Source organism: Mytilus trossulus, chromosome 1, assembly GCF_036588685.1.
Source record: "Mytilus trossulus isolate FHL-02 chromosome 1, PNRI_Mtr1.1.1.hap1, whole genome shotgun sequence".
In the NCBI taxonomy this organism is placed as follows: Eukaryota; Metazoa; Mollusca; class Bivalvia; order Mytilida; family Mytilidae; genus Mytilus; species Mytilus trossulus.
This window is the reverse complement of record NC_086373.1, coordinates 2,685,013-2,703,727: the sequence shown is the minus strand read 5'-3', so window position 1 is coordinate 2,703,727 and position 18,715 is coordinate 2,685,013. Positions and strand designations below refer to the sequence as shown.

The window sequence follows — 18,715 nt, the reverse complement described above, 5'->3', positions numbered from 1 at the left end:
CATACTAGTACACCTAACAATCACTGTTCCATACACCTAGTACATAAGACCTATTAGTTTATAGTACATTACATCTGAGAAATAGACCAAACCATAAAAACTCAACATTGTCCAATCAATCATGAAATCACAACCATTCCATTCTTTCATATTATACCAAATGTGGAACTAATCCATATTGTATCTGAAATACAGACTTGACTATGTAACTTGAATCGTCACTGATCCATAAATTGAGGTAGAGGTTTTTATCAACAACAAATATAGGTGTCCTATTGCTTATAGTATTTGAGAAATAGACCAAACCACAAAAACTCAACATTGTCCTAAGAATCATAAAACTGAGGTCAAGGTCAGATGAAACCTGCCACTCAAACATGTACACATTCATAATATACCAAATGTAGTTGAACTATAAATGGTTATTGTATCTGAGATACAGACTTAACCATGTTATTGAATCTTAGTCACTATTCTAGAAATGAGGTCTAGGTCAGGTGAACCCTTTAAGATTAGCAGGTAGAAGTTGCAAGGACCCCATAAACCAAATATAGTTATCCTAATTCACATCACATCATGAGTAAGTATTTCACCTGACAAAAAAAATCAACACTATCCCTTGGTTTTTTCTTAATGTCAAAATTAAATAATGACTTGACCCTTTGAGGTCATTTGATTTTCTTTTATGTCAGAAATCTAATCAGTAGCATCATAACACAAACCCTTAGAAGTAAACAGTAAAAGTTTACCCTTAGAAGTCCTTTGGTTTTTGTGTTTAGATGCCAGACAACTTAACAGTAGTAATTTGCCATGTTGACCCTTTCGTTGACCTTAAGAAGTCATTTAAGTTTACTTATGTAGGAAAACTAAACGGTAGCAGTTGAGTATGTGGACCCTTAAATATCCTTTGGTTTTGTGTATTGGGTTGATATCTCATTCAGTTATACCCCTTGAGGTTCTAAAGAGCTTGTAGCACTCAACTGCACCTTCAACAATAGATATTATTTTAGTAAAAAACATCATGAAAGGGCAATGACTTTAACAACGAGTCAACTGATGGCTTTGATCAAGTGACTTGTCTTCTTTTATTAGCTATGTCAGCCATCTTGGTAGGCAGAAGAGGTCATTGGACACAATATTTAAACAAGATAACCCAATAATGATAGTGGGCAAGTTAAATCAAATTTGGCCTCCTGATTTCAGAGAATATTTCGGTAAAAGTTAATGTTGATGGATGCCAAGTGATGAGGGAAAAACTCACTTAAAAATTTTTGGTCAGGTGAGCTATAATAAAACAAGGTCATGCCTTTTGAAGCATTCATTGAAACAAAGAACATGGAATATTATTATACTTTATGACATATAAATAGAAAACTGAATATCATTATGATTTGATGAATACATTGTTATCTACATTGGTTAATGTACAAAAAATAAAGTGATTCATTAACAAACTTATAGGTACATAAATGTAGGGTCAGTAAGAGAGGTCAGCACATGGCTGTGATGGAAAAACATGAATAAATACATAAATGGTATATTACATCAGTTAAAAATGTTACAAAAAATAAATGACTAATGTTATATCATGAATAAATGAACCATGATGAATATATAAACAATGTTATGAACGAATAAGTTATGATCAAAACATATGTTGGAACAGTACATATAATATATATAGACTTATGTATATTCTTAAAATTCCTGATGTATTATTTACACTATATAACAAAATGTAAAAGAAAGTGTACATTCACTGCTGAAATTGATCTGTCGAGACATTCAGTGCTGAAATTTTTCTGTTGAGACATTCACTGATGAAAGTGTTCTGTTGTAGACAAACTATCATGATAGCTGTTGCAGACAGAGATTTACTGCTGATTACAACCTTCCTCGATTTCATTGGTTCTTTTCTTTGGTTTAGGTGGTTCTGGTTGCTTTAGAAGTTTAGAAGTTTTGAAATTTTCCAGTAAAGAGTTCACATCTGAAATGAAATATTATACTTATTATACTTTGTTGCTGAATAATTTGGTGATTTTAAAAGCAAATATTAAAATTTTCAATTGCACTTTCACCAATAGTTTTTACTATAAATATGACGAATGATATAATTATGACAATATTTTAATTGAATTAATAAAATTATGTGTGTCCAATGCAAAGACAATAATTTAAGGTTCACAACATCTTTTTTTTGGAAGGTTGTCGGTATCCATATTTAAAAAAAAAATCTTTGGCAGCGTTGTAGGACACTAAGTAACCTACACAATGCATCGGACTATATTACAAGAGCATACAGGCTGTAATTGAGAAACAGAGTGACACTTACTTTCAAGAGGTGCTCGAGCACTGTTATGGTCATCAATCTGTTTACCAAGTCGTTTCTCCTCATCCCTGAAATTAGTAACATAATATAATACTGAATCAATACAATACAACATAATTAAACATTTATTCATCAGAACATGAGAAAATAGCCAAGTTTTACCTCAAGATTATTTCCTTTCATTAGAGTACACTTAAATTTACGATATTGATTCATTGTTTTGAAATTAATTGTGTTTCTGCATACAAGTATGTTTCTTTCGCACATAGTACTTCTTAATTAATTCAAAATAATTTCAAGTAATGGAGAATTAAGTTTACATTCTATTAGCAAAATTGATTCCCAAAAGTTGCATTCAAGCAACAATCATTTCAAGCTTGATGATTTCAAAATTTGAAACTCAATTTCAAAGTGTAGGACAAAAACAATGATTTAATATTCACCTCAACTGTGCTACTTTCTCCTCTAAATGCTCATTTTCCTTCTTCTCTTTTTGTAATCGTTGTAATTCGTGTTGAAGCTTTTCAGTCTTCTTTTCGTATTTAGATTTTTCCTGCTTAAGTTTTCGATTCTCCTCCTGTAGGAGGATGTTGGTGAAATGGTCTACAGCACCACCAGCACTGCTAGCTTTTCCCAGGGGTAACGAGGAATCTTTCTTACTCTGTTGGAAATTCACAACTGAAGGAAAAAAATAACTATTGCAAAGGCCTTTATACATTCAAAACTTCTTTAGCAGGGAGAAAAAAAAAGAAAACAACACTTTTTGCACAGTTTTCCTTTTGTAGAAAATTTAGTAAAAATTTATAAAACGACATGAATGCAGTTAAATCATTGTGGCTATTTTTGTCTCAAAGTCACAATCTATTTAAATGTTTAGAGTATAAATACAAAGTATGGTAGCTAAGAGTTAAAAAGCTTGCCTTTTTTGTGTTGATTTTTTTTTATACAGAAAACATTTATGGTATCAATTTTTAATTTGTCTGGGAAATAACATATAAAAAAGAAGATGTGGTATGATTGCCAATGAGACAACTATCCACAAAAGACCAAAATGACACAAACATTAACAATTATAGGTCACCGTACTGCCTTCAACAATGAGCAAAGCCCATACTGCATATAGTCAGCTATAAAACTCATACATCCTGTTCCACCAGTGTATAGATCTGTTGAGCTCCATGTTTTCTTAGGGGGAAATTGGTTTAAGAAGGAGAAAATAATAAGAGTAACAATTTCTGGATTTCTGTTCTTTAATACTACAAACAAGGGATGAGAATATATTTTCTGGATTCACTATACTTACTTGTATCATCAGGCTGATTTATCTGACCCTCCAAATTTCTGATCTGATTTTTCAGAGATCTTTTATGGTCTTCAAGCATTTCATAAGATTCCTCATAAGCTTTTATTCTGTAAAAAAGAAATCAAAAACAATGTTTTAGTATGGCTTTGCTCTGATATTTTATAATTGTTTAAAATGGTTTCACATCATTGAAAAATCTGACTTGTGAAATTCTGATCTCTGACAGTATACATGAATATCTTCATTAACTTTACGGAAGACAAGTTGTTTTGTTGAAAGAAACCAGAGAACATATAGTAAATCACAATACTCTAATATAAACCAAAATATCAAATATAACTTATATCTTATGTCAAGTGACTTCAACTCCAATTATGAGGAATTTAGACTTAAAATAGATTTTTAAACAATTTTAATTGAATTCACTTATTGCAAGAAAATCTGTAAAAACAGATGAGTGACCACTGCTATAAATATTGTGATCTTACTTTTTGTTACACTTTTCTTCTGTTTCTTTCAAACTAGACTCTAAAAGTATAATATTCAGCTTCTTATCACCAATCTCTCTCTCTACACTGGAAACCTTCTTCTTTGTATCTTGTAGTTCATCTTAAAAAATATAAAGCAAATGTCTGTTAAATATTTGTGTTAAATAACTAGTCTTGTATCATGTGTATGACTAATTATATATAACAGAACATGAGAAATATCCTGAACAGATCATATAAGTATTTCATACCTGATCCCAATGATTTTGATGAGATAAAAACTTTTTTTAATGGTAAAATTTCTTTTTCAATACAAGGTTTCACATGTTTAAAATTAAATTTATAGTAATCATTATCCCTTTTAAGGCAGATTTTCACTTTTACTTTTATCATATGAAGACTATTCAAATTTTTAATTGAAACAAATGAATATGTCATTTTTAAAAATCTTAGTTATACGTAAATACTGTCAAATTATTATCAATCAATACTAACTGTAAACTTCTGTAAATTTTTTCTTGAGTATCCTGAACTCATCACCAGATTTCTCGTCCTTCTTAACAAATCCTTTGGCCACCATACTCTCAACATTCTGTTGTAGTTGTTTTATTTCTTTGTCTTTCTGCTGGACCTTTTCCTGTAAAGCTGACACTTTGACCTCTTCCTTTTGATACTGGTCATAATATTTATCTGCTTCTTCTTCTGCTTTCTTCTTGTCTTCCTCTGCAGACTTCATTTTCTCATATATGTCACTTTGTCTATCCCGCTTCTCAAGTTGTTCTTCCAATCTCTGTAATTTATATGTTTGTAACTAAAGGACTTTCGGTTATACTTGTTTTTATTTCAAGCTAAATTTATATTACAAGCAAAATTCAGTAAAGTCACAATTTAAACCATATATGCCATCATAGATTATATATAGTAAAACAAAGCAATAGATTTTGTAACCGTACATGTTCATGATGTAAGCTTACTTCTAGAATGATTTTATATAATTTTCTAGTGAGCAGCATCAAAACAAATGTCTATTTTTATTTCTGGTGTTGTTTAAAACACAGCTGATGTTACATTTTCAATTGTGACGTCAATCACATGCAGCCCATGTTTTATTGCAATTAGAATGGGGCTTTGTCAAAGCAAGAGAGGAAATTCATATTGGAATTAAAGTGAATATACCTGTATAGAGCTCTTTTGTAAATCTATCATCTTAGAATCCTTTATATTTCTTTCTTTCATCTTACTATTCTCTGTTACCAGTCTGACAATCTATAGAATGATAGAAAGTATAAGTCAAAATTTGATAATCTAAAATTCTATAGTAATAAAATAATTACAGGACATTTGACAGGTCTACCCAAGTCTATAAATACATAAAATAGGTAGTATGTAATTTAAGAATGTTCAACTTACCTTGAATAAAAGTTTTATCCATGGAAACAGTATACATTTCTCAAAGTATGACATCATCATACTACCCTATGAATACTCATCACAAATAAAATTGAGAAAGGAAATGGTGAATATAAGTCAAAACGACAACAACCCGACCATAGAGCAGACAAAACCTATAATGTGCAGTATTACTTGTGTTTGCAGCGACTTTAATGCTTTTGATCCAGAATTTATCAATATCATCCATGCTGATTCAACATTGAAAATTCTAGCTGTTCAGTAACCTTTAGAAAATGTATTCCTATATTTGATGTACCTCTTTCATAAAAATACATAGTTATATTACAAAACATACAACTCATCAGAAGGAACAACTATAAATAATATCCTAGATTGATGATTCTGTAAAAGTGTATTCTTTTGTCACATCAATATATTATTTGGTGAGAATTGATATAGACAGTGTTTCCTGTAAACTCTATTGTAGGATAAAGAGCACTATTCCAATGCCCTTTTCTAGTTAAAACATCTATATAATTAACCTTAAGCTTTGTTTTCCTATATCCAATTCAGATAGCACTTCAGAAACATATTAATAACCGACCATTACTAATGAACTCACTGGTTGTTTACTTTAATTAAAACAATTGTTCAACTTATTATCACATGCAAAAAAACAGATTGTAACTGAATTAAATTTATCTGTAATGTATGTACTGACCTTATCTGTTGTTTTATCTGGATGTTCTAGTCTACTTCTACTCATATTCATACTCTAAAATAGTTAAAATACATTATGAACCATCAATTAATCACGTCTTAAACTCTTTTTAAAAGTGTGCTTCAAGTAAAATAACATATAATGACTTGGGTTAAAGAATCAATTCTAGTTTTTTTACTGTTCATAGTAAAAGAAAGCAATTGAATGCTTCACTCTGCAAAAGTAAAAGAAAGCATTTGACTTTCTTTACAATAAATGAACAATATTTCTCCTTCAGCAGAACAAAGTTTATTTGTCCATTCGGCATTAACTTATTGTTTGTTTTATTTTTAATTATTTCCTATAAATACATATGGGGTGTAACATTATTCCCTTAATAAAAGAAGATCAACACTGATTTTCTATCTCATCCGAAGCATTGCAGTCATTTATCTGGTATAGTAAATTCAGACATTTTGTTAAAATTACTCTACCTTGTGAGTGCTAAAATAATTAATAAATGAAGGTCAATTTTGTAAATATTTTTTCACAAACTAGTCAAAACATTTACTAAATTTTATCATCGGTATAAGGACATCATTCGTAAATATAGCTCAACATGCAGACTTCGTATACGTTCAGGTATTTCACATCCATTGTTATGGAAATATTCTTTATAAAGCACAAAGGTGTCAGTATTCAACTCAGAAACTAAAAAACCTTTGAATATACTTATTAAGAAGGGATATAGTTACGATACTGTTGTCAGGTCATTAAAGATTGCATATTAATATTGATACACTTATAGGGTATTTGCATAAGAACTAAACATATTTAATCAAAAACCAGTTGTTGGCATGACATGGGTTATGTTCTTCTCATATATGTTATGATAGTATGATACCAAACCCCTAACGGGAAGGAGTGTGCCTGATGTTCATATGATGAAATCATAATCTTTCAGTCAGTTTAATTGAAGTCTGGAGCTGGCATGTCAGTTAACTGCTAGTAGTCTGTTGTTATTTATGTATTATTGTCATTTTGTTTATTTTCTTTGGTTACATCTTCTGACATCAGACTCAGACCTCTCTTAAACTGAATTTTAATGTGCGTATTGTTATGCGTTTACTTTTCTACATTGGCTAGAGGTATAGGGGGAGGGTTGAGATCTCACAAACATGTTTAACCCAGCCGCATTTTTGCGCCTGTCCCAAGTCAGGAGCCTCTGGCCTTTGTTAGTCTTGTATTATTTTAATTTTAGTTTCTTGTGTACAATTTGGAAATTAATATGGCGTTCATTATCACTGAACTAGTATATATTTGTTTAGGGGCCAGCTGAAGGACGCCTCCGGGTGCAGGAATTTCTCGCTACATTAAAGACCTGTTGGTGACCTTCTGCTTTTTTTTATATGGTTGGGTTGTTGTCTCTTTGACACATTCCCCATTTCCATTCTCAATTTTATTTACTAAATAAAGAAGCTTCTTACCTCACTCAAATTTCCTAATTCCACTTCCTTTAATTTACTTTGAAGTTCTTCAAAATTCTTCAGCAGTTTATTATAAGTATCTTGTAATTCTTTGAGGTTTTTCTCTGACAGTGATAATTTCTGTTCTAATGTCACTTTATCATTATCTAACTTGGTATGTTGCTCTTCAATCTTATCTCGGTCTTCTTTCGTTTTTGAAATGGTTGACATTAACTGATCAATTGTTTGTTGTTTTTTCTGAAGTTTGTCTTTAAATGATTGTTCCTGCTCATTTAATTTGACCATTACACTATCAGGAGTAATACTTTCAGCTAGTCTAATTTGTAATGTTTCTACCTCAGATTTCATCATGTCTGACTTAATCTTTTCAGATTTTACAAGTTCGTGATAACCATGTTGTAAGTTTGAAATTTCTGATAAAAGTTTCTCATTGTCATTTTTCAATACGTGTTCTGTTGCTTTTATGATTTGTAGATCGTCTTTTAAATCTTCTATTTTCTTTTTTCCTTTTTCATTCAATGCAGACACTTTTGTCAATTCCTCTTGCAGTTCTGTCACGTTCATTTCAAGTCTTTCTTTTTCCCGTTTTATTTGTTGAGATTCTGATGATAAGTTATCAATCAAAGCTGATTGTTCTTTGGATAACTAAAAGTAAAACAATTCGAGAGGAGAAGTTAATAATTATTCAAAAGCATGGAATGCAAAACGATTACTTTTAACTCAAGTACAACTTTCCTCTGTTAATTTTTTGTAAAGACTCAGAAAACATTTTTTTCTTCACAACACAGTAAATATACTAATTAGCCATGAACCATTTAATATAATTTAAGATACGTTAATTCTAGTGCAGTATGATATACAATTCCACTTTTGATAGTACTTACACATCTGCCACTAGTTCCACAGATTTTAGACAATTAGAATGAGTATTAAAAAATGTCTCCCAATTAGTTAAACTTTCAAGAACATTTTACTAGTATTGCATTAAAAATGTAATAACATTACCTAATGTAAAGAGATTCCAGAGCCAATTTGAAATTTGACAGTAACAAATATGCATACATGTTTTTCATTCCCGAAATAAATTTTTTCCAACTTTAGACAATAGTGTCGGAGGGGACGATATATATCATGTATATGAAAAGAACAAAAAATGGAGCCAAAGTGATGATACATTTCTTATATTCAAACTGCAAATATATGGTGGCATTTGTCTGTTGACGGTGTTGTCTGCTTTTTTGTTGGGTTGTTGTCTCTTTGACATAGTCCCTATTTTCATTTTCAATTTTATATTAACCTAAAAGTTTCAGTGAAATTCTTACCTTTTCATTCTCCTCTAGATTTCTAAGCTTTTCACACAGTGTCTCATTTTCTTCCCTGTACACTTCCACCTGACATTCTAGATCATCCAGTTTGTTTTTTTCAACCATGTTTTCTAATTTTTCATACACCTTATCATTCTCTTCCTGTAGAACTTCCACTGTACATTCTAATTCTTCATTTTTAGAATGTTTTGTTTCCAGTTGTTGGGTCACTGTGTCAAGCTCCTCTTGTAATACATCTGTTCTACATTTTGACTCCTCCAACTGGTTACTTAATGAATCCCTTTCAGACTGAGCTTCTGATTTTAAAGTTTCTATTTCATGAAGTAAAGTGTCAATTTTGTGTTGCAAATTTTGTGTTGACAAAGAATTTGACTCTTCTGTCTCGGTAGTTTCCTGCAGTTTCTGTGACAAGTTTTTATTTTCTTCTTCAAGAATCTCAATTTTGCTCATAAGCTCATGTAATTTTAATTTACCCAATTCAATTTTCTCAGTTAAAGCTTGCTTCTGTTCTTTAAGAACTTCAACTTCTTTTTCTAAGTTTTCTAACTCTTCAACTTTAACATTGTAACTTGCTGACTTTTCTTCCAAATTTGTATTCTCCTCAGAAAGAATCGTTATCTTGCCTTCCAGTTCATGGCATTTTTCATTATGAAGTTCTATTTTTTCTAACAAGGACATTTTTTCATCCTCAAGAATTTGAATCTTGTTTTGTAAGTCTTCAGCTAAATGATTATTTGCTAATTGTGCTACCAGAGCTTTATTTTCCTCTTGAAGGTCATTTATTTTCTCATTGAGTTCTTGTTGATCTGTAGAAACACCACCTTCCAATAGTTCAATCTTACCAAGTAAAGTTTTGTTCTCTTCTTCATAAACTTCTACTTTACATTCTAATTCTAAAAACATCATTTCTTTGGCCTCTAACTTTTCTAGCATACTTTTATTTTCCTCTTCAAGAACTTCAACTTTACTGTCTTGTTCTTGATTTTCTGTGACGTAATTCTCTTGCAACTTTTCACACAAAGCCTTGTTTTCCTCTTCTAGCTGTTTAATTTTACTTTCTTGTTCTTGATTTTTTGAAATGTCATTGCCCTCAAACTTCTCACACAATGCCTTGTTCTCATCTTTAAGTACTGTAATTTCACTTTGAAGTTCTTGTATTTGTGATGCTGAGGGGTGAGATTCTTCCAACCTTTCTGACAGGCATTTATTCTCATTGGTTAAAGATTCTATTTTTACCCATAATTCCTCATTGTCAGAAGGCTTACTTTCATTCAACTGGTTCTTCAAACTGCTATTCTCATCCTCAAGAGCCTCAATTCTGCATTGTAATTCTTCTGTTTCAAAAGAATTTGTTCCATCCAATTTATTAGTTAAAGAGTTATTTTCCTCTTCCAAAACAGTGATTCTGCTTTCAAGTTCACAACATTTGGCAACCTCTGATTCTAATTTTTCCAATGTGCATTGATTTTCATTTACCAATAGTTTAACATTGCTTTCTAAATTTTCAATTTCAGATGTGTCATTTGAATGCAATTTCTCTAACAAAACATTGTTTTCATCTTCAAGAATCTTAACTTTGGTTTCAAGTTCTTCCATGTGAGCTGTGTTAACAGATTCTCCTTTTTGACATTTCAACTCTTCTAATTTTTCAGACAAAGACATTTTCTCATCTTCCAGTTCTTGTATGTGTTTAACTAAATCTTTCATTCTTATTTCATCCTGTTCAAGTTTTTCTAATTGTTCTTTATATTTTAGTCTTATGTCATCATGATCATAGAAAACGTCAGATGAACATGAATTTTCTATATTGTCCCCGTTTGACTTGTCTGTACTACAGTCCATGCTAATATCCATTTTTTCCTCTTGACAATAATTTGTTTCTTTTACCTCTGTTTCCAACTCCTGTTGTTCATCATTTACCAATACAGACCTTTGAGACAATTGCAACTTAAGTGTTCTAATCTCTGTTTCGAGTTCCTTTATTTGGCTGTCAGAATTTCCTTTAGAATCAGCCAAGATATCTTTCAGTTGTTGCAACTCTTTTTCAAGTTCTGGAAGTCTGGAAATATCTGTTCCACTGATGTTCTCCTGATCTGAACTGACACAAGACAGTTCATCAGCTATGCTTTCCTTGATGCCACTGATGTTCTCTTGGTCTAAATTGACATAAGACAGTTCGTCAGCTATGCTTCCCTTGATTCCGCATCCTATTGTAATAGCGTCTATCTTCTCTTGTTCCAATATATCAAGTTTAGTTTCCAGTTCTTTGTACTGTTCTTCCAATGTGCTGTGAGCATTTGTCAGCTGATCAATCTTGCCCAGTAACTCAGAATTCTCCATTTGTAACTCCTCCATTCGTGCTTCAAGATCTTGACAATGTTCCTTGTAAACATCTGTCAATTCTACTTCAACACTTCTTCGATTGCATTCGGAAATAGAACCTGCACGAATCTTTTCTCCAAATGTAACTAATTCTGTTTGCAGATGTTTTATTTTTTCTTGGTCTAGTCTACTTAGCTCATATGCTTTCATTAATTCTTTTCTAATTTCCATCTTCTCAGATGCTAAACTTTCGACCTGATTTCTTTCTTGTTCTGGTAACTGTGCTGTATATTTTGAAACTCTTTCTTTCAGTTCTTCATTTTCAATTTCAATTTCTCTAAACCTAATTTCCAGATGGGTAAATTCATCATCTGTATTCTTACTTTCGGTCTCCGAGGAATGATTGCACGATAGCTTTTGTGTTAACATTGCAATCTTTTCTATTTGGGAAGCAGACAGATTTTTTAACTCCTCATTCTCAATTTGCAAACCCATTATATGCTCTTTCATACCAGAAATGTCAATATTAATATCTGTTTTATCCATAGATGTGATTTTTTCTTTCAACTCATAATTTTCTCTCTCAAGTACTTCAAGTTTGTTTTCTACATCCTCATGACCATCTATAAATACATCATTGACCTCATTGTGGCTTTGGCTTTGTTCTTTCATTTCAATTGCACCGCTGACAGTTTTCAGTTTTTCTTTCAATTCAGTATTTTGATTTTCAAATTCTTTCAATTGTTTTTCTAAACCATCACAATATCCCTTCAAATTGTTGCTGTGGTCATCTGCCATGATTGAAACACTTTTTCTGGATATATCATTCACTTCTGATAAACTTTGAACTCTTTGTTTCAGCTCTGTATTTTCATTTTCCATTTCTGTCAATCTATTTTTCAACTCTTCATAAGTTTCTTTTGAAATATAATTTGTTTCATTTTCTTCCACTGGTCTTGCATTTTGAGAATTTTCAAGTTCTTCCTTCAAAACTGCATTTTCAGTTTCAAACTCTTTTAACTTATTTTCCATATCTTCATAGTGGTCTTTAAGGTCATCACCTAGTTCTACAGCGGTGCTTGGTTTTGACGTATCACTGCCTTGTGCCATGCTTAGAGCATTCAGTTTTTCCTTCAAGTCTGTGTTTTCTGTTTCGAATTCCTTCAGCCTATTTTCTAAATCAACACAATGCTCTTTAAGAACATCACTAAGTTCATCAGCTGTGCTTCGTCTGGGTTCACCACTTAATTGTTTCATACTAATAAGGTTAAGTTTTTCCTTTAAAACTGTATTTTCAGTTTCAATCTCCTTAAGTCTATTTTCTAAATCAGAATACTGTTCTTTATAAACATCCCCCAGTACATCAGCTGTGATTTGTTTTGATGTATCACAGACTTGTGCCATGCTGAGAACAGTAACTCTTTCTTTCAGTTCTAAATTTTCATTCTCAACTTCCTTTAATCTATTTTCTAAATCACCGCAGTGTTCTTTAAGAACATCACTAAGTTCATCGGTAGTACTTTTTCTTGTTTCATCACTTAACTGTTTTATACTTGATTGGTTAACTTTTTCTCTCAGTTCTGTATTTTCAGCTTCAACCTCTTTTAACCTTATTTCTAAATCGTCACAATGTTCTTTGAGAACATCACTTAGTTCATCGGCCGTGCTTCGTCTGGGTTTGTTGTTCAACTGTTTCATACTTAAAACATTTAGTTTTTCTCTCAGTTCTGTATTTTCAGCTTCAATCTCCTTTAACCTATTTTCCAAATCAGTGCAGTGTTCTTTGAGAACATCACTTAGTTCATCGGCTGTGCTTCGTCTGGGTTCATCACTTAGCTGTTTTATACTTATTACTTCCAATTTTTCCTTCAATTCTGTATTTTCAGTTTCCATTTCTTTTAGCCTATTTTCTAAATCATCGCAATGTTCTTTGAGAACATCACTAAGTTCATCAGCTGTGCTTCTTCTTGGTTCATCACTGGACTGTTTCATACTAATTACATTGAGTTTTTCTCTCAGTTCTGTATTTTCAGTTTCAACTTCCTTTAACCTATTTTCCAAATCAGTGCAGTGTTCTTTAAGAACATCACTTAGTTCATCGGCTGTGCTTCGTCTGGGTTCATCACTTAACTGTTTAATACTTAAAACGTTCAGTTTTGTTCTCAGTTCAGCATTTTCAGTTTCGAGTTCTTTTAACCTATTTTCTAAATCAGTACAGTGTTCTTTGAGAACATCACTAAGTTCATCAGCTGCGCTTCGTCTGGGTTCGTCACTGGACGGTTTCATACTTGAAAGGTTAACTTTTTCTCTCAGTTCTGTATTTTCAGTTTCCATCTCTTTCAGTCTATTTTCTAAATCAGAGCAATGTTCTTTAAGAATATCGCTGAGTTCATCGGCTGTGCTTCGTCTGGGTTCATCCGTACAACTTTGTTCTTTAAATTTAGTGTATAAATGAAGGATTTCTTTCTCTAACTCTGCTATCTTTTGTTCTTGATCGTTTCTTAGATGTTCAGATTTTGTTAACTGTGTTGATATTTCAACTAAATTGTTACTTTCTGATGAGTTAACATTAATATGGTCAATTTTCAAATTATCTATTTCTTTCTGTAAGCAGTCTTTGTCAGAATTTGTTGAAATTAATTGTTGTTCGTTTTCTTGAACATTGTGTTTCAGGGATTTAATTTCTTCTTCTAGGCTTGATATTTTATCCTTTTGACTTTTTAAGCTTTCATCACTGGCTTCAATTTTCTGAAAAATAACAAATAATAGAAAATAAGTCTTATGGAAGAACATTTAAACCTAAATTAAAAATTATAAATGTATATTTATGTATATCAAATTCTCAAAGCATTTGTATATAAAATATAATTTAGATATGAAGAGTGAAGACAACATGCAAAAGAAGATGTAGAATGCAACCATACTACTGTGAATACATCCTATCATAAATATATAATTCAGGTCACTGAGTACATGGAATCTGAACTGGGATCAAATACTTATAATGTCAATCAGTATAAAATATAGGTCAGAACGACATGCTCTTTATAGCCTTTAATATCCCCATAAAAATACAAGACATTTGAAAAAAAAATCATTTTAAACATGTTTTAATTGTCATGAGAGCATTCAAAAATCTGCCATCTACATAATTTATTTGTCATTAAGTATCTGGCATCATTTCAATTAAATGTAGCAATGTGTGAAATCCAGTATACTAAGTTTTGTGAGACGATAACAAAAACCTGCCAAATATTTATTCCAAAATGTAAAACCAATGATAATAAAAATCCCCTATTGTTACCTCTTCTAATTCCTGAATTTTCATGATGTACATTTCTAACGATGTCTCATTCTGATGCTGCATCTCTTCATTGATGTTTTTCAAATCAGATAAATCAGCTGACAATTTCTCTTTTTCAGCTTCCATTTTTTCTTTCTCTGCTGCAAATTTTTCTCTCTCTGCTTCCATCTTTATCATTTGTTCATTTCCCTCTTGTTGATCTGATATATTGTTTTGTTTGTCCTCTGTTTGTCTGCTGCGTAATTCATTTAATTCGTACATGCACTCTTCCACTTTACGATTCTGAATGGACAATCGGTGCTGTAAGAGGACTACTTCATCTACTAAGTCATTCTTCTCCATTTGTATTTTCTTCAAATCAATTCTTAGCTCGTCCACAAGTTTAGCATTATCTGCCTCATGTTTTTCCTACAAAACAGAATTACAAAATTATGATTTATACAAACTGCTATTTTTAGGTTGTTGTAAAAATTAACATCTGTCAGTTTCTTTATACAAAGCCAATTCCAAACCATTAAATATGGTGTTATACTTTATTAAAGCCAACAATCAATCATATCATATAAACAGACATTTCGAGATCTTATATATTTTTTCATCGCAGATATCTTATTTACCGGTAAAAATAGTTGTCAAGAGAATTTTTGAGGCAAATCAAATATCTAAAATTTGATAATTCAAACTTGACCTGAATTTCTTATTAGGTGGTCCTAGTCCTATTGCAGCTATAGGCCAATGCTGAGCTGTTATATTTTAATGAGGTACCCCAATCTCAAGGTTGTTTTTTTAATGAGTTACCCCATTGACCTGAGGTCAATTGGCACACATTAGGCATTAAACAATTGGCTTAATATCTTAGACATTATTACATAGGAAATGTACAGGATGCAAAAATTTGAAAGTTGTCTATAAACTCCAAAGCAAACTTACAACTAATAAATTGTTGATAGACAGATGGACAAAGTGGCAACTAATTCAGTCTAATTGCACCCTTAAAAAATATTTGCATGGATAACAAAAAGCCCATCATACAAATGTAAAGGGAATGTTACCTTTTCTAGTTCTTCTTTAACGAAGTCGAGTTCATGGATGAGGTAAGAATGGTCTTGTTCTGACTGTTTACATTTATCCTCATACAGATTCAGTAAGTTCTCATAATCATCTTGTCTAAAAATACAACATATATATACATAATAATATTTGGTGAGCATTTTCATTTACATGAGGTACAAAAATATCAGGGGTCACCATGAACTTGTTTGTATAAATCTTTTTAGTATGAGTGATGAATGACAATTTTGCAGCATGATGTTGTCTATATGTTTATATTATTTTTGTTACGCTTTCTTCAACTTATATAGACAAGTTTCTTTTAGAGATGGAAATTCTAAATGAAAAAAACTTATTTTATAGTTTTAATGTATACATTTTAAAAGATGTGTTTCACTTATATATAGTTGGTTTTACTATTAGTTTTAATAAACTTACAACTGTATAAACTCTTTGGATTGTAAAAATGGTGGGCTGTCACCTGCTTCTGGTGATTTGAAACTAACATGTCTTGATGGTTTTGGAAAGGCATCAAACTTTGGTGGAAATTCCATGAAAAGAGAATCATCTTTTGGTAGAGAGAGGTCAGATAAACTCTGCATCTCAGAAATATCTGGGAAAAAAAAGTAAATTTGAAAAGTGTAAATAAACAACTTTGTGATTCCTGGTTTTAACAATGATTACTTTGCTAACATGGACTGTTTTGAGCTTTAAATAGACTCATGATTTTTCATTGATTGCAATGATGTAATAGTCTGCACTATTAACCAATTTAGTCCAATGCCCCAGATTAGTATAATGACATTTAAACTAGTAAATATATTCAAAACTTCGCTTCGATTTCACGAAAAAAATATCGAAATATGATTTTTTAGACTAGTAGTTGAAAAATATTTTGGTACAGACTGCTGTAACATAAAGTGAGGTATAAAATATATAAAACAGTTGTCACAAAGCATGAAGCGAGATTTCAAAGTGGTATTTTGTAGTTCATGCAGAAAATTGTGTGAATAATTTAAATTATATAAAAGTTCATCCAAAGGTAGTTCAAGGCCTTGTTGATAAATATTTCGTATCAACTTCACAAATAAAACATGATGGTCTTGATGTATAGATTCTGAGTACTGACGTTGTTTATCATCTTAACAAGGTGTTATATTGTTCTTTCATTTGTCTTCGTTCTATTATTAATATTACTTTTGCTGTTTGACATGGCTTGGTACTAATACATCCCGTCTATGTGTTTGTATTATCTTTCATTTTTGCTGGTGTTTTTTTTTTGTATATGCATCTTTTTGTGTTTTTTGGGTTCTTAAAACATGACTCTGTACTTTAAAAGATGCCGTCATTATGTTATTGGTCAATTATATGTCATTATCTTATTGTTCTATTATAAATTTGAAAATACTTTGAAGGACATATGACAAAATTATTTTACTCACGTAATAGTATAAACCAGGGATGGGCACGATTACTGACAATTGTAATCGATTAATAATGTGTTTTTTTTAATTTGATAGATGCTTTTTGTGCTTTGATGTAAATGATGGTTTGCTTTGAGATTGTAGCAGTGATGTCTGCTGTACCCATATTTCTTTGAGATTGTAGCAGGGATGTCTGCTGTACCCCTATTTCTTTGAGATTGTAGCAGTGATGTCTGCTGTACCCATATTTCTTTGAGATTGTAGCAGTGATGTCTGCTGTACCCCTATTTCTTTGAGATTGTAGCAGTGATGTCTGCTGTACCCATATTTCTTTGAGATTGTAGCAGTGATGTCTGCTGTACCCCTATTTCTTTGAGATTGAAGCAGTGATGTCTGCTGTACCCCTATTTCTTTGAGATTGTAGCAGTGATGTCTGCTGTACCCCTATTTCTTTGAGATTGTAGCAGTGATGTCTGCTGTACCCCTATTTCTTTGAGATTGTAGCAGTGATGTCTGCTGTACCCATATTTCTTTGAGATTGTAGCAGTGATGTCTGCTGTACCCATATTTCTTTGAGATTGTAGCAGTGATGTCTGCTGTACCCCTTTTTCTTTGAGATTGTAGCAGTGATGTCTGCTGTACCCATATTTCTTTGAGATTGTAGCAGTGATGTCTGCTGTACCCCTATTTCTTTGAGATTGTAGCAGTGATGTCTGCTGTACCCACATTTCTTTGAGATTGTAGCAGTGATGTCTGCTGTACCCATATTTCTTTGAGATTGTAGCAGTGATGTCTGCTGTACCCATATTTCTTTGAGATTGTAGCAGAGATGTCTGCTGTACCCCTATTTTGACTTTTATCTATTATGTCTGCTTTGTTCACGCATCATTGTAAATATAACAGAATTTGATGTGACTGTCAAACAAATGAGAGGTTTAGCGCTATAAAACAATGTTCAATCCACCATTTTCTACATTTGAAAATGTCTGTACCAACTCTTTAAGATGACAGTTGTTTTCTATCTGTTTGATTTGTTTTGTCATTTGATTTTGCCATTAAATTAGGGACTTAAGAATTGAATTTTCCTCAGTTCAGTATTTTTGTGATTTTACTTTTTTCATTGACAGATGAACAGAGGTTATCAGTATACACCCTTTTCTCTGAGCATGGGAGAATTGTAGATTAAGGTCTAGAGCATTCTTTAATAGAATGAATCAATTACCTGGAGTATCAGTATCATCTCTCCTTGATGTGACGAAAGACTTTGGAATAGCTGATCTTTGAAATTCTACATCTATTCTCTGACCATTCAAATCACGTGCAAATTTACCTGCTGAAACAGAATAAGTTACAGAATCATACATGTTAAAAGTACATGTGGAAACACACAAATGGAGAAAATACATGTGGAAACACACAAATGGAGAAAAAAATAGCAAAAAAACAAACATTTGGACTCCTGAAGATGAAAAACATTTTTTACTTTGATTAAATAGTTTTTGATAACAACAAATACATACTCATTCTGATCTTTGACCTATGTAGATAAGTTAATATACTGATCTCTGACCTATGTAGATTAGTTAATATA

The 18,715-nt window shown here is 31.6% G+C and overlaps 1 protein-coding gene across 2 annotated transcripts in view; it reads right to left on the bottom strand.

Moving 5' to 3' along the window:
- Positions 1–1,338: 1,338 nt before the first annotated feature.
- LOC134712356 (golgin subfamily B member 1-like) overlaps positions 1,339–18,715 on the bottom strand; it is a 30,780-nt gene continuing 13,403 nt past the window's right edge. The window contains exons 15-28 of one of the 2 annotated variants that reach the window (XM_063573820.1): positions 18,347–18,457; positions 16,139–16,313; positions 15,703–15,817; positions 14,651–15,058; positions 9,022–14,094; positions 7,700–8,344; positions 6,234–6,287; positions 5,297–5,386; positions 4,616–4,910; positions 4,121–4,241; positions 3,633–3,739; positions 2,773–3,007; positions 2,333–2,397; positions 1,339–1,987 (exon numbers count right to left, since the gene is read on the bottom strand). In XM_063573820.1, coding sequence (XP_063429890.1) covers positions 1,875–1,987; positions 2,333–2,397; positions 2,773–3,007; positions 3,633–3,739; positions 4,121–4,241; positions 4,616–4,910; positions 5,297–5,386; positions 6,234–6,287; positions 7,700–8,344; positions 9,022–14,094; positions 14,651–15,058; positions 15,703–15,817; positions 16,139–16,313; positions 18,347–18,457 — 7,607 coding nt within the window. In that variant the 3' untranslated portion in view covers positions 1,339–1,874. The remainder of the gene's footprint in view (positions 1,988–2,332; positions 2,398–2,772; positions 3,008–3,632; positions 3,740–4,120; positions 4,242–4,615; positions 4,911–5,296; positions 5,387–6,233; positions 6,288–7,699; positions 8,345–9,021; positions 14,095–14,650; positions 15,059–15,702; positions 15,818–16,138; positions 16,314–18,346; positions 18,458–18,715) is intronic. The other variant, XM_063573831.1, reaches the window with a different exon arrangement.